The sequence below is a fragment of the Leopardus geoffroyi genome, chromosome B2, assembly GCF_018350155.1.
Source record: "Leopardus geoffroyi isolate Oge1 chromosome B2, O.geoffroyi_Oge1_pat1.0, whole genome shotgun sequence".
NCBI classification, from domain to species: Eukaryota; Metazoa; Chordata; class Mammalia; order Carnivora; family Felidae; genus Leopardus; species Leopardus geoffroyi.
In genome coordinates, this window is record NC_059332.1 from 30,460,364 (window position 1) to 30,476,920 (window position 16,557).

Genomic DNA, 16,557 nt, shown 5'->3' on the forward strand with positions numbered 1-16,557 from the left:
GGGTGTGTGTGTGTGTGTGTGTGTGTGCGTGTTGCAAACATTTAAGATCTACCTCTTAGTATCTCAGAGTTTTATGTTGAGCCTATAACCACTTCCTCTATCTGCCACCTGATGTGTCCCATGGGAGAGACACTGTGTTTCTCCCAGCATATCTTGCATTTTCCTTCCAAAAAAAAAAAAAAAAAAAAAACATTTAAATGTGAATGTAAGACTCCTTCCCACAATGAGGGTTCTCATCAATGACTTCAGTGGTCCTAATGGAACCCCAGGTGGCTTGTGGCTTTGTTACAAAATACCCAGGCATCTCCCCTGGCCCATAATCTTAACAGTGTGTGTATGTGTGTTGGGGCACCTGGGTGGCTCAGTTGGTTAAGCGTCTGACTTCGGCTTAGGTCATGATCTTACCATTCATGAGTTCAAGCCCCACATCAGGCTCTATGCTGACAGCTCAGAGCCTGGAGCCAGCTTCAGATTCTGTTTCTCCCTCTCTCTCTGCCCCTCCCCTGCTCACACTCTGTCTGTCTGTCTGTCTGTCTGTGTGTGTGTCTCTCTCTCTCTCACAAGTAAATAAACATTAAAAAAAAAAGAGTGGGTTGTGTGTGTGTGTGTGTGTGTGTCAGGGGAGGGGAGGGCAGGAAACACTACTTAATAAGCCCCACAGGAGAGTTGGAGGCACAGTCATGTGGGAATCCTGCTTTATGTGCTTGGTGCTCAGTGTGTGATCTGAAGGCCAGAAGCAGCACCAACCTTGTTATAAACCCAGAATCTCATGCTCTACTCCAGACTGTCTAGCTCTTCCTAAGTCCAGGAAATTCCTGTGCACACTGAAGGCTGGGTCTCCCTGGAGTGTGTGCCTTCTAGGTGCAGAACCAGAACTGTTCAGTATGTGCGTGTGCTCTGATCAGCTTGCTTAGCACTGCGGAGTCCAGGGTTTGGTTCCGTTCCTCTCTCTTCTATGGCCATCATCCCCTTAGTGACCTCATCTATGCTGAAGGCTCTAAACATCATTTATATGGTGTCACCTCCCACATCTATTTCTTCAACCTATTTCTCCCACCCTGCATTCTATATCCAGCTGCCAACTTCACTTTCATTTCTACTAGACACCTCTGATTCCACATTCCTAAATTGGGTGCCTGTGGTGCCGCTTCCCCAAATGTCCTACTCCCAGAGTCTTCCTGGTTTCCACGGAAGGCACTCCACATTTCTACTTGCAGTCTGAAATATTGGGTGCCCTCCTTCTCATACTCCAGAATTAATGCATTAGGAAATGCTGCAAAGTCCATCTTTAAATACATCCAGAACACAATCACTTCCTATTGCTCTCCCTCCTCACACCCCAAGCTCCAGCCGACATCCCCCTCCTGGACACTGCACTAGTTTCCCTCAGTTTCCCTACTGGTTTCTCGCCCTGCACCTCTCGATTCTGCACAGCAGCAAACAGATGCTTCGAAAGAGAAGTAGTACCAGGTGGACCATCCGTTCTAAACCATCTGGTGGCTCCACATCTCAGAGAAAACTCAAAACCCTTCTAATCCTAAGGTCTAGACATCTGACTGCATTTCACATGCTCTCTGTCCAGCCACAGTGGCCTCTCACCCTTCCCTGAACACAGGACACGCTCCTGCCCTAGTGCATGTGTCTGAAGTTTCCCCTGCCTGGAAAGAACTCCCTGAGACATGCTCGTCAACAATTCCTTGTGTCCTGCACATCTCTCAGAGGTCACCTTCCCAGTGAGGCTCCCTCTGATAGTAAAGTAGCCACCTTCCCTGACCCAACGCAGGTAACTGTGGGTCAGCTTCCTTCAAAGCCCTTCCCAACTTCTAACACACACACACTTCCCTTATTTACTAGCACATATTCTGTCCCTTACTACCAGAGCATATCCCCATGGGGCCGGAAAATTCTGCCTGTTTTTACATCACTGAAGTTTCCTAGATGCTACAATAGTGTTCCTGTATCAGACACTCAATTATCAGTTGGATAAACGATCAGCATAGAGCACGTGTCCCTTCCAGATCAGTCACAGGCCACACCTGTACATGGCAGGCACCACTTTTCTCACCAGTGCTGGTCTCCCCCCTACACCTCACCTCCTCCATCCCACACCGTCCCTCCTGCACAGCACAGGACACAATGACAGTTCTCCTTCACAAAAGGTGACCTAGGCCCAAGGGTCATATATTGAAGACAAACGTGAATGCAGATTAGACACTGCTTTCCCTCTAGGAAAAGACACTGCTTTCCTCCCTAGTCCTCTAGGACTAGGAGCTCTAGAGCTAAGGGCAGGGGGTCAGCAGGTGAGCAGAGAAGACACAAACTGAAATTTAATAAGGATGAGAAACTATCAGATCCTGTCTCTCACTCCAGAATCTGATTTTTTTCAGAATCTGCTTTTTTTAAATATGAAATTTATTGTCAAATTGGTTTCCATATAAAGTGCTCATCCCAACAGGTGCTGTCCTCGAAACTCCTCCCCCACCCTCCCCTCCCTCCCACCCCCCATCAACCCTCAGTTTGTTCTCAGTTTTTAACAGTCTCTTATGCTTTGGCTCTCTCCCACTCTAACCTCTTTTTTTTTTTTTTTCCTTCCCCTCCCCCATGGGTTCCTGTTAAGTTTCTCAGGATCCACATAAGAGTGAAAACATATGGTATCTGTCTTTCTCTGTATGGCTTATTTCACTTAGCATCACACTCTCCGGTTCCATCCACGTTGCTACAAAAGGCCGTATTTCATTCTTTCTCATTGCCACGTAGTATTCCATTGTGTATATAAACCACAACTTATTTATCCATTCATCAGTTGATGGACATTTAGGTTCTTTCCATAATTTGGCTATTGTTGAGAGTGCTGCTATAAACATTGGGGTACAAGTAACCCTATGCATCAGTACTCCTGTATCCCTTGGGTAAATTCCTAGCAGTGCTATTGCTGGGTCATAAGGTAGATCTATTTTTAATTTTTTGAGGAACCTCCACACTGTTTTCCAGAGTGGCTGCACCAATTTGCATTCCCACCATTTGTTCTTGATTTGTTCATTTTAGCCACTCTGACTGGCGTGAGGTGGTATCTGAGTGTGGTTTTGGTTGTATTTCCCTGATGAGGAGCGACATTGAGTATCTTTTCATGTGCCTGTTGGCCATCTGGATGTCTTCTTTAGAGAAGTGTCTATTCATGTTTTCTGCCCATTTCTTCACCAGATTATTTGTTTTTCGGGTGTGGAGTTTGGTGAGCTCTTTATAGATTTTGGATACTAGCCTTTTGTCCGATATGTCATTTGTAAATATCTTTTCCCATTCCATTGGTTGCCTTTTAGTTTGGTTGATTGTTTCCTTTGCAGTGCAGAAGCTTTTTATCTTCATGAGGTCCCAATAGTTCATTTTTGCTTTTAATTCCCTTGCCTTTGGGGCTGTGTCAAGATACAGAATCTGCTTTTTTAAAAAGATGGGGAAAAGATGGAAAGAATGATCCAGAACAGCGCTAGAAAGAGGAGAAGGGATGGATGAGTCTGAAAATTCATCCTGCAAATCCAGAGACTCCTGTGTGCTGGGGCTCACTGGGCCTGTGGGGACAACGAAAGGCCCAGGGACCCCTGAGGCTGCCCCAGACTGGGGGACACAGGAGAAAAATGGGACCATCATCCTACAAGAATAAGGACAAGCCTAAGTCTCCATAGAAACGTATAAACAAACTGAAACAAGCAACACTTGGGGGCTGAGTCCTGACCCAGGCTTGAACCTAGGCTCTCCTGGTCACAGGAAGGCCTTGCTGCACAAGGTCCTGGACACAGGAGAGATCAGAGTCCCTATGATTCAGAGCCTGATGGGACAGGGTTCCACTGAAGGGACAAGGACAAGGGAGCAGCACTGATGATGCAGCTGAGGAGTGACCATATTAAAACCCAGGATGCACTGAGCACCTACTGGGCACAATCCCAACCATGCTGGCTTCTCACAGCCTCTCCTGTCCCCAAGCCCCAGAGGAAGTAAGGCAAACATGCTGACTCTGGACGGTTCTCAGGGCTTCTATTGATTTACTCTCTCAAACTTAAGGAGTCTTCTTTTTTAATTAATCCATCAACCCCACAAGGCAAGCACAGAAGAAAACATCTAATGTTTTACCTTCAACGAGGGAGTAAGAGCCGCAGCTCTGTGGGACCCGAGGCACAGACAGGGACAGAGAGGCCCGTGCCCCCTCTGCGGGAACAGGAGAGCACATGAGGGAGAAGACAGGGCTGTGTGGGGCAGGGGTACGAGGGATCTGGGCTCCCAGCGGTCGGGCCTGGACAGGGCCGGGAGGAAAGACCTCAGGGAGTGGAAGCCTGAGGTCACGGACCCCGTCAGACCTTCCTCCCGCCCAGGGTCCAGGTCCCAAGTGGAAGCGACCTAGAGAGCAGGGGGAGGTGTATGTACCCTAGTCAGGGAGAGCAGGGCGGAGTCGGGGAAGGACAAGGAAGGACAGGCCGGGGCGGGGCCTGGGGCAGGTGCAGGTCTGGGGCGAGGACAGCGGACAGATACTTTCCCCGAGTGGGGGCGTAGTCAAGCCCATCTTCCTGGGGTCCCGTGTCCCCCTGGGCTGTCCGTTTGCTCTTGACCCGCAGAGCCACGTTCCTCCCCATTCCTCACTCACCCGCCCAGGTCTGGATCACGGCCAGGGCCGGGACAGCAGCCGGGAGAGGGTGCGAAGACCCATGCATGACCCAGACACTGCGGGTCTGAGGCATAGAGGAGTCCTTGGTGGTGTTGTAAGGACTTTATAACCCAGAACCACGGTGCCGCTGATTGGCTTCTTCAGAAACCCGAAACCCAATGGAAGTGCGAAGAGATGTCGCGTCATCAGTATCCAGACAGGAGGACGTTACCGAGGCTGTGAGAGCAAGTAAAACCAGGGGAGACTAGGACTCCCAACCCTGGGCTTCCCTGAGCCAGACACCGCCCTTGTGAGGGGACACGGAGAGCCAGGCCCTCCCCGGGGTTCTGAGACTTTGCCCTGACCCCTCTCCTCCTGCACGGTGGTCAGGTGACTTTGTCATCCTGTCTTCCTGAGTCCTGACCCAGGGGCTGTCTGAGGAAACCAGGGAGAGACCCACAGGCTGGGCTCAGCCCCATTTTGCTCCATAGTCCTTCGCAGAATATTCACTGAACTGGACTTTTACCTCCCACCCCTCAACTCTCTCCCTCTGGACTCTTCTAGAAGGAAACTCACCTCCAAGGCACTCAATAACAGAGAGCGAGCTAGCCCTGGTAACAGAGAGGGAGGGACAGGGGTTTTCTCTTTACACCTGGAGAAGCTGTGCCTGATGCACCAGCCAGAGATTCCCATTGAGGCAGATTTCCTTCTTGTTGATTAACTCTACTGGTCGCACAATGTTGGTAACCCCCGATCATCAGGAATCTAATCCGTAAAAGTGAGTTTGGCCCCTGCCGACAGAAAAGTGACCATCCAGCACAGCAGTCAGACTCACAAAGCTCCTATGTTTTCCCAAACAATATATCAGTGACTCCTGTGTTTTAACATGACTTTCATTCCATAGCCCCAAGATTCTCTGTGTGAGCCCTGGACATTTCCTCAGTCCATGGATGCACAATTGTTATGTATATTTCCGCTGGAAGAGTGGACAAGCTTTAATCGCTTCCAAGTTGCAAGTGTTCAGTGCAGTCAAACGACCTTCACCAGCATCCATGCATTTCCTGTGTTTGAACTAATACCTAAGTTATGTGCATATTATTGGGGCACTTGGTATTATTTTCTTTACCCTGATTATCATAAGGAGGCAATGGGTTTGCAGGCAGCCCCAGAGTATAGTAAATAGTAGATGCAAAGAATATCTTGCTACGCCCTGTAGATACTTATTAAAACTCTGTATAACAACATATTTAAATCTGAGAATTCCACTGCTTAGAATTCCTTACCTCTCCTTTTTGTCACCTTGTGTCTGCAGCCCATCGCTCCGTCTCTCTCATGCCTCAGGCCCCCTCCTCCCCTTAGTCTCCACCACCCTCTCCCTGCTGGATTGTGGCCCTGGTGCCCCGCATCACCTGCTACTGGGACTCTTCTTCCCACAGGGTCAGCGATCCTGCTAATGTGAGTCAGGTCACGTCATGTGTTCACTGAAAATGCTCCAGTGGCTCCATCTCACTCTTGGGAAGCCTCTAGAATGCAAGGCTCATGAGCACAGGGGCTTTGAGCTTATTTGGTGACACCTGTATCCCCAGGATAGAAAGCCATTCCTGGTGCATAGTAGGCTCTAAATTAATTGTTGTTGAATGCATGAATGAAATATGACTGTATTAGAACTTCATTGCATCACATAAAAACCACTAAATGGTATACACCGAAAAGTCAGGAAAGGTTTGGTTTCATGCAACTAGTGTGCATGGTAGTTCACATTCATTTCAGCGGAAAAAGTGCAATGAGCTAATTTGCTGCATAGTGAGCTTGTATATTCATTTTCTATTACTGCAGAGCCACAACTTAGTGGCTCTAAAGGACACTCATGAATTTTTTAAAAGTGTATTTATTTTGGGAGGGTGGGAGGGGCAGAGAGAGGGGGAGAGAAAATCCCAAGCAGGCTCTGCACTATGAATGCAGAGCCTAAAGAGGGGCTCGAACTCACAAGCTGTTGAGATTATGACCTGACCTGAAATCAAGAGTCAGACGCTTAACTGACTGAGCCACCCAGGTGCCCCAACACACATTCATTTCCCTACAGTTTTTTAGTCAGAAATCTAGACATGATGTAGATGGCTTCTCTGTTCATGATTTCACAAAGCTGTGTTGTCATCTTTAGGTGGATTTCTCCTTCAAGTTCATACAGAGCTGGAGGCAGAATTCTGTTTCTTACAGTTATAAGGCTGAAGTCTCCATTTCCTGCCAGCTGGAATGGTCCCTAGTGCCCACAAGCATTGTTGGCCATTGTGCCTCTCCATTTTCAGCGCCAACAATAGGGAACCCATTCACATTGAATCCCTCTCACACTTCGAATCCTTTTGCTCAGGAAGAACAAAGTCCTTTTAAAAACTCACCTGATTAGGGCCGTCCAACCTAAGGTAATCTCCCTTTCTTAAGGTCAACTGATACGAGACCTTGCTTGTATCTTCAAGGTCCCTGCCCAGCAGCACCTACATTAGTGTTTGATTGAATAGCTGAGGGAAAGCTGAGTAACCAGGAGCTACTTATTGGAGGTTCTTCATGCAATATGCCTGTCATGGCACTCCCTCTACTGGTATGTATCTCTTCAGGGCCCTATCATCCCCAGTGATATTAGGCAGCCAATTCTCAGACAACCTTTCCTGCTGTGATCCCTGCCCAGTAGAGGAAAATACCCACAAATGTATTTGTGCAATCCCCAGGGGAGGATGGGTGTTAAATGAAGCATGTGTGTTCACTCTTAACATTTGTGGCACAGGATGCACTCACACCAGGTGTCAGCTGGGTCATATGCTTCGGAGAGAGAGTTCTGGGGACCAGCTTGTGCCTCCGCCACAAGGACCCCTTTTATATTTTCTGGCAGGAGTTTTAGGGAAGTTGTCGTCTTAGTCCTATAACCCAGTGTGCACATCTACACTGTAGACTACCATATAGACATTGAGATGCTATTTCCAAATCAGAAATGATTTTTGTTTAACTGAGTTTTGAATTTTATAAATAAGGTGCCCAAAAAGTGTGTTTCTACTTTTCGGTTTTCCCTGTATCACCATCACGGGGCTGGAGGATGAGGTGCACAGGGACACAGACACCTCAGCAATGGCACCGGCTCCTGAGCTCTCCTCTCCTGCAATCCTGCCTCACCCCTGAGCCTGACCCCTGTGGAGTCCATGGCTGGTCGGAAGCTTCTTCTTCTCCCCACTGACACCCAGGCTTCTGCTCAGACATGTCTACCTGACTTACAGTCCAGACCCCACTCAGGCTTCTCAGTCAGAATCCACCTGAGAGCAGAGCAGTGGGGTGGGGAGGGGGTGTCCCCTTACCTTCCACGCCACGTGCAGCCACAGGACTAAGGAGAGAAGACCTAGCTGCCTTTCTCCTCCTCAGCCCAGCCCTCCCTAGGGTCTCATTCAGCTCCAGCACCTGGACAGGAACCCAGACACCAGGGGGCGCCCTCATCCCAAATGATGTTCAGTGTGTGAGGTTCTTGTGAAAGTCACACTGATACAACCTGTGTCCACCCATAGACATATGGATAAGGAAGATGTGTGGTATATATACACACATATACAAATACACACGACAGACTATTATGCAGCCACAAAAAGGATGAGATCTTGCCCCTTGTGACAACATGGATGGACAAACAGGGCAGTGTGTCTGCTAAGACTGAGAAAGACAAGGACCGTATGATCTCATTCATATGTGGAATTTACAAAACAAAACAAGTGAATAAAGAAACAAACAGCAGAATCTGTTGACCTATAAATACAGAGAATAAACTGATGATTGCCAGAGGGAAGGGGGTTGGGAGGATGAGCACCGGATGAGGGGAGTGGGAACACAGGCTCCACCTCTGGAAGGAAAAGGTCATAAGAATAAAAGGTACAGCACAGGGAATATCGTCAGTGACAGTGTAACATCATTATGTGGTGACAGACGGTATCTACACTGTGGTGAGCTGGGCATGGTATAGACACAAAGTGAGTCACTGTGTTGTACACCTGAAACTAATGTAATCTTGCATCGAATATATTCAAATTTAAATTTTTTTCAAAGAAATTAATTAGAAAGAATAAACTGTAAAAATACCAATTTTCTTAATAGGTCATGGATATTGTGGTAGTTTTTACATTCTTTGAAAAATTTCCCTCAATTGGATAAATTTTTTCTTAAGTATATTTTTTAAGTTTGTTTATTCACTTTGAGAGAGAAGGAGAGAGTGAGCATGAATGGTGGAGGGCCAGAGAGAGAGGGAGAGAGAATCTACACTGTCAGCACAGAGCCTGACACGGGGCTCCATCTCACAAACCATGAGATCAGGAGTCCGACCCTTAACCGACTGAGCCACCCAGGCTCCCCAAAACACCGATTCTATAATTATTATTGATAGGTTGTAGGTGTTTTAAAATATGCAATTGAAGACAGAAGAAACAGCAGCCCCCACATCGGGAACTGGTCTGACACTGACAGCTGGGCCTCAGTGTGGTCAGAAGCTGACTGATGCCACCACTGGGCCATACTATTCCAGTGGGACATGAGCCAGTCATCTCACGGAACATCGACAGCACACAAGGAGACTGTGAAACCATGATATTACTTTGTCTGATTAGAGACAAAAACAAGGCACCGTACGACCCACAAAATACCAAACATCTCCCTGTGCTGGTTACTGAGCAATCACTGCTTTTTACCATTTCTTTGTTTATCTCAAGTTTTTATTTAAATTTCAGTTAGCTAACATACAGTTTAATATTAGTTTCAAGAGTAGAATTGAGTGATTCATCGCTTACATACAACACCCAGTGCTCATCACAAGTGCCCTCCTTAGAACCCATTACCCATGTAACTCAACCCATTTAACCTGTGACCCTCCCAGAAGCCTGACAGTTTCTCAGTACTGACCATCTTTTCTGTTGGGATTTGGGATATTAAAAGAAATGAATTTGTTTTAATTTTTTAACATTTATTCATTTTTGAGAGAAAGAGAGAGACAGAGTGCAAGCATACTTATTGCACTTAAGTATGGAGGAGGTGAGCCCTGAAACCCTGGGACAGTGTAGACAGGACCCCATGGGGAGCTCACCCCCCACCATAGCTCCTCCTTTAGTCTCAACTCCTGTGGCTCTGATCACGTCCTGTTTGTTCTGCCCCAGGCGATGACAGCACTCAGGGCTCTGATTCAACTCTAATGGCTCCTAAAGGTAAGACTCTGGAGGGTGAAGTGGGGAGGAGTGGGGGCACTAGGGACACTTATATGCGGGGGCCTGTTGAGTGTGTGGCACTTATGTGACTGACCTAAATGTGTTCATGATGATTTTTTTTCACAGTGTGAGACCCGCTGCCTGTGGTGGACTGAGCGATGCAGGATCTGTTCACACTCCCACGTGGTGGCATCGAGATCCCTTGACTTTCTGCGGGTGGTGTCAGAATGTGTCTGCGTTCCTATTAGCATATTGTGAGGACACAGGAGACTGCCCCCCCCCCCGCTGCCCACCATGACCCCTCCCCATACTGATTCCTGTGCCCTTTCTGATCTGCTTTCTTATTCCAGCAGAGGTAGGGCTGGACCGTCTCCATCCCTGTCTTCATTTCATGTTGGTCAGAGTATTGTTGCCTTACTTCCCCACTGAAAATGAGAATCCAGATATGAATTGTGTTTTGTAATTCTTGGTATGTGGGCATGACGAGGTAATAAAAGAGAGGATTTGTATGGTTGGAACAAAAAATAAATGAAAGCCCTGAGAACCTTCCAGAACCCGCATGTTTCCTGTGCCGTGTCTGTTGCAGGTGGGGACAGGAGAGGGCTGGAGGAGCCGAGCGTGGACGGGGCCTGTGTCCAGTCAGTGCTCAGTGCGTCCTTGGAGTGTCCTTGGAGTGCTCCCTCCTCAGCTGGGTCATGTCTCTGCTCCTTGTCCTTGTCCCTTCTGTGGATACTTGTCTCACCAGGACCTGTGATCATAGGGGTTTGGATGTCATCTGTCACCAGGACCTTGTGGAGCAAGAGCTTCCTGTGACTGAGTCAGCCCAGGCTCCATCCTGGGTCGTGACCTCAGCCCCATCTTTGGGTGTTTTTCCCCCCTTGTTTCTATGCAGCATCAGGCCTGTTCTTGCTCTTGGTGTCCGAGTTCCTGTCTCATTCTACCCGGGTGACCCCGGTGGTTATAGCACCAGGAGTCCTTTGGGCTGTTGTTCCACAGGCGTAGGTGGGCCCTGTACGCAGGAGTCTCTGGGGTTTGGAGAGATGAATTTTCAGTCATCCATCTCCTCCCCTCCCTCTAGAGCTGTCTTCTGGATTATTCTTTAGATCTGGAGGTAGACAGAAGAGGAATTTAAGATTTTCTCAATCTTATGAAACTTCAGTTAGTTTCTACCTTCCCTGCCTCTCTGCCTCCTCTCCCTGCCCTTAGTTCTAGTGATGCTGGTGCTTGTTCCCATCCAAGTTCATGGATTTATAAAGCAGGGTCTAATGTAGATTTCTATTTGGTTGGAGAAAGGGCCCCATAGAGCCTAAGTACAGTGATTCTGAAGACAGGACTGTAACTGTGTGCTGTGCTGTGCTGTGCAGGGGAAACGCTGTGGGAGGAGGGAGCTGAGCAGAGAGAGGGAGTGGGGAGCAGCCCTGGGGGAAAGTAGAGGCTGCACTGATGGTGAAGTGGGGGCACTTTGTGCGGGAGCTGCCACGGACCAGCTGTGTCTGAGACTCATCCAGAAGAGAGAGACCCTCTCCACTGACCACTCGTTCCACTGACAATGTCGTGTGCCACATACAGGACCTGCTATTTTTTTCATCTAGGACACCTCAGTAAGTAAGAAGAGGCAAACATGCTGGTCTTGTGGAGAATATGTCCTAGGGGTGAGGGACAGACTCCACTTGACCCTGGAACAGTGTGGGGACTGAGGGCAATGACCCCATTGTGCAGTCAGAACTCCAAGTGTAGCTTTCGACTCTCCTGAAACTTAACTACTACTACTAATAACCTACTGTTGATAAGAAGTCTTACTGAAAACATGAACAGTCATTTAACACATATTTTGTACATTACATGTATATGTACCTGTATTCTTACAGTAAATTAAGCTGGAGAAAATAGAAAACATAAGAGAAACTTCGTTGACAGTACTTATTGTAAAAAAAAGTCCACATATTGGTGGATGTGCACATTTCAAAGCAGTGTAATTCAGAGTCAACCGTATATTGTATAAATGTGGTAAATGAGGGAAGTGTTTAAATTGGAAATTGGTAGGTGCTTTGAGGAAGGTGACCCAGAGAATTACCTGTGTGGGGACACTGAAGGTGGCTACTTTACTATGGTGGTAAGTGTGAGCCTCACTGGGAAGCTGACCTCTGAGAGATGTGTGGGACACAAGGAGTTGTTGAAGAGCATGTCTCAAGGAATTCTTTCCAGGCAGGGGAACCTCAAGGTACATGCACTAGGGCAAGAGCGTGTCCTTGTTCAAGGAAGGGTGAGAGGCCACTGTGGCTGGAGCAGAGAGCATGTGAAATGCCGTCTGATGTCTAGACCTTAGGATTAGAAGGGTTTTGAGTTTTCTCTGAGTGACATGTGGAGTCACTAGATGGTTTAGAACAGGTGGTCTGCCTGGGACTACTTCTCTTTAGAAGCATCTGTTTGCTGCTGTGCAGAATCGAGAGGTGAAGGTCAAGCACCAGTAGGGGGGATGTTGGATTTATGTTGGGGTTTGAGGAGAAAAAAAAATAGGAAGTGACTGTACTCTGGTTAGTGTGTGTGTGTGTGTGTGTGTGTGTGTGTGTGTGTGTTTATGTCCTGGATACATTTAAAGATGGACTTTACAGCATTTCCTAATGTATTAATTTTGGGTTGTGAAAAGAAGGAATCAAGGATGGCATCCAATCCTTCAGACTCCAAGTAGAAATGTGGAGTGACTTCCGTTGAAAAGAGAAGACTCTGGAAGTAGGACATTTGGGGAAGCAGCATCACAGGCACCCAATTTAGGAGGGTGGAAACTGAGATTGTTAGAAATACAAGTGAGGTTGGCTGTTGTATACAGATCACAGAGTAGGAGAAATATCTAGGTTGGAGAAATAGATATGGAAGGTGACACCATATAAATGATGTTTAGAACCTTCAGCATAGATGAGGTCACCAAGGGGATGATGGCCATAGAAGAGAGAGGATCAGGACCAAACCCTGGACTTGTCAGCACTAAGCAAGCGGATCAGAGCAAACCTAGAGCACACTGCACAGTTCTGCTTCTGCACCTAGAAGGCACACACTCCAGGGAGACCCAGCCTTCCATGTGCACAGGAATTTCCTGGACTTAGGAAGAGCTAGACAATCTGGAGTAGAGCATGAGATTCTGGGTTTATAACAAGGTTGGTGATGCTTTTATTAACTAAGTGATTCCTGGGTCCACGCCCAACGCTCTAACATGGTAGATGGGGAGAGGCCTGGGCATTTTGTAACAAACCCACAAGCAATCCAGGCGTTCCACCAGATAGAGATACAGTGAGGTCATTGATGAGAGCCCTCATTGTGGCAAGGGGTCTTACATACACATTGAAATGTTTTTTTTTTTTTCGGTTTTTCGGTTTTGTTTTATTTTGTTTTTCTAGGAAGAAAAATGCAAGACCTGCTGGGAGATACATATTTTCTCTCCCATGGGGCACAGCCAGGTCGCAGCTTGAGAAAGTGGTTATCAGCTCAACATAAAATCTCTGAGATAACAAGAGTGTAGATCTTAAATGTTTTCCCCACACAAAAGGAAATGGTAACTATGTGACACAGTGCAGGTCTTAGCTAATGCTAATTACAACATATTGTAATCATTTTGCAGCATAGAAATGTATCAAGTCAAGAAACTGTAGCCTTAAACTGACACAATGGTGTATGTCAGTTATATCTCAGTAAAACTGGAAAAAAAGTCTGAAATCATGCTCTCTGAAGCTATTCCCTGCATCGACTTCTGACTCTTTGTGATACATATGTACATTTACAGAGACTTGGGAAGAGAGACAATGTGGGGCCTTGTTCTATTTCAAGGAAAGTCACAGAACAGGCTTGAGTCTACACAAACAGGAACAGAATCCACAGTGGACCCTAAGTGGAGGCTCACATATAACCAGGGCCCTGCTGCTGAGTATAGATGCCACTGTTCACACCAGAGTCCCCTCATGTAGGACACTGGATCCTGAGGCTAGGACTGTTATTGCTGCTGCCGCTTGCAACTGTATGACACCAATGTCACTCAGACACCTGCACCAAATGCCATGTTGTGCTGTCCCAGCCTATCTGTCACATGTCCTGAGGCAGAGTCTGGCAGGTGGTCACATGACTGTGAAGTTTCATGCCATGTCCAATGCAAGACTGTTTGGCAAAGTGGGTTCTCCTCTCTTTGGTGTCTGCCCTCCATCAAGATTTTTAAATGTAGAAACCTTTTACGTGAGAAGAGGATACAAGTTCTGGGCGTGGAAACTGGGGGCCAGGAATGGAAAAAGAATGACAAATTGCAACATTTGGAGCAGTGATTTGAGACTACAACTTGATATGATACATTGTAGGCACTCAGGTCAGATTGGAGGCAGGAGTGACTAAAAAATGGCATCTTTCAACTTTTCCCCTTGATAGTTGTTATGGGATCCAGCTTTTGTCTACTCTAGTTGTACTCACAAGTAAGTGGAGTAGCACTGTCGGGTGATGAAGTGATTGTTCAAAATGTCTTCTGCAGCCTTTCTCTCTTCCTAGGATTAAGTAATCCAGATCTGTAACACTTCAGATGATCCTTATATATACACTGACACTTCATATTTCTCTGTACATGCCCGTATTTCTGGGGACAGTATCCAGAATTTACCAGATTTTATGTGACCCTCACAAAAGTCTAAAAAATCATTCCAGGTTAGACACTGTGCTCCTCCATGTCTGGTCCACGAACAGCTAGTAATCAAACTATTTTTAGCGGATCCAATGACGATATACAGGCTTATATTTGTCTTGATTGCCAGTCTGAGACAGGATAAGGTTTCACTTTCATTTCTGTCTCTATCTGTTTGTGGGCTGATGCACATTCACAGACCAGTGCTGGCTCACGGAAGACACAGATCACCATTGGTTTAGGTAGACTTGTATTCTACCACCTGGTCTGGTGCTGGAAGAATCGCAGAAATGAAACAATTGTGAATGGGGATCCTCTTCCAGTAACACAGTAGACTAAGTTTTAAGGCTGACTCTTCCTATAAAAACAACTAAAAATGATTATATATATATTATATATATATATATATATACATAAACAGAATATACATATCTTATATACATATTATATATAATATATATATAATATATACATATTATATATAATATATATATAATATATACATATTATATATATATATATATATATATATATAATATATGTATATAAAATCATGTAGGCCAAAACATAATAATGGGCAAAAAGCCAGGGATGATGGTTGCTCTGATACTTAAGGTATATTTCAAATCTAGAAAATCTTAGCTTGCCTTCTCAGGCTCATGAACTTACTAGACAGGAAATAATGCCCAGAGCTTATTCTATTTCATGAGAAACATCCCTTCCTGAAAATATGGGAACCTAAGGTTCATAGATTCATATCCTCAGGAAAGGGTGACACGAATCAGATCGACTCTATCTTCAAGAACAAGAAGATATTATTCTAAGGAGGTTTGCTTTGAGCTAGCCCGAAGTGAGCAAACAGCTACTTCAAAGAATTTCCAGTCACAGACTAACGCTTCTGTGATTTGTAGTTCAAATTTGCTTTGCTATTTTGGGTCAAAATACCTTCAAGTCATTAGTTTAGTTTATTATTATTTTTTTAATTTTATTTATTTTTGAGACAGAGAGAGACAGAGCATGAATGGGGGAGGGTCAGAGAGAGAGGGAGACACAGAATCCAAAGCAGGCTCCAGGCTCTGAGCTGTCAGCACAGATCCCGACGCAGGGCTCAAACTCACGGACCATGAGATCATAACCTCATGAGCTGAAGTCAGACCGAGCCACCCAGGCGCCCCTAGTTTAGTTTATTATTGTCCTGGATTGATATTGACTCAAATTTATAAGAAAGAAACAAATTTCCCTAGAGAAATCTACATTTAACCTATGTGTCAAAAAATTTGCACAAAGAAAAAGAGCAATTCATAGCATAAAATGTAAAATACTAATGGGAAAAAGACTGTGATTGAGTAACTTTAGAGAGAATAGGTAGTAAAAACACAGGTCACAAATATTCAATACTGCACTCATAAGACATAAAATATAACACGACCAGGATATGATATAAATATATAAATATATGTTATTTGAATAAATATTAGTATATGACATAAAGAAAAAATGCTAGTAAAGATAAACAGCATCACTTTATAATGATAAAAGGGTCAAATTATCAGAAGGATGAAACAATTCTGAACATATAACACCTAATAACTCAGTGCCAAATACATGAAAACAAAACAGACAGAAATTGAGAAACAGACAACAGTAATAGTCAGAAACTGCAATATATCACTTTCCATAATGAATCGAACATCTATGCAGAGATCAATAAACATAAAGACTTGAGCCATACTGTAAACCCCTAGTAGAAATCTGTCATTTATTGAACATTCCAGCCATAAACAGAATACATTCTTTTCAAATGCACATGGAGATTTCTTGAGGATAAATCATATATATTCTATTATATGTGTTTGTGTCTGCGTGTGAATGTGTGTGTGTGTGTGTGTGTGTGTGTGTGTGCGCACGTGCGTGTATACCACCCCTTTTTTATCCATTCATCAGTAGATGGACATTTGGGCTCTCTTCATCATTTAGCTATTGTTGATAATGCTGCTATAAACATTGGGGTGCATGTACCCCTACAAATAAGTATTTTTGTACCCTTTGCGTAA

General features: G+C 45.5%; 2 protein-coding genes across 8 annotated transcripts in view; one reads left to right on the forward strand and one right to left on the reverse strand.

Annotated features, from left to right (window-relative positions):
- Nucleotides 1-10,406, forward strand: part of LOC123609590 (DLA class I histocompatibility antigen, A9/A9 alpha chain-like) — a 400,187-nt gene extending 389,781 nt beyond the window's left edge. For all 6 annotated transcript variants that reach the window (XM_045500725.1, XM_045500712.1, XM_045500713.1 and 3 more), the window contains one exon: nt 9,979-10,406. In XM_045500725.1, the coding sequence (XP_045356681.1) occupies nt 9,979-9,983 (5 nt within the window). In that variant the 3' untranslated portion in view covers nt 9,984-10,406. The remainder of the gene's footprint in view (nt 1-9,978) is intronic.
- The window catches only part of LOC123609586 (DLA class I histocompatibility antigen, A9/A9 alpha chain-like), a 592,486-nt gene that overhangs the window by 500,732 nt on the left and 75,197 nt on the right, over nt 1-16,557 (reverse strand). The gene's annotated exons all lie outside the window — the stretch shown is intronic.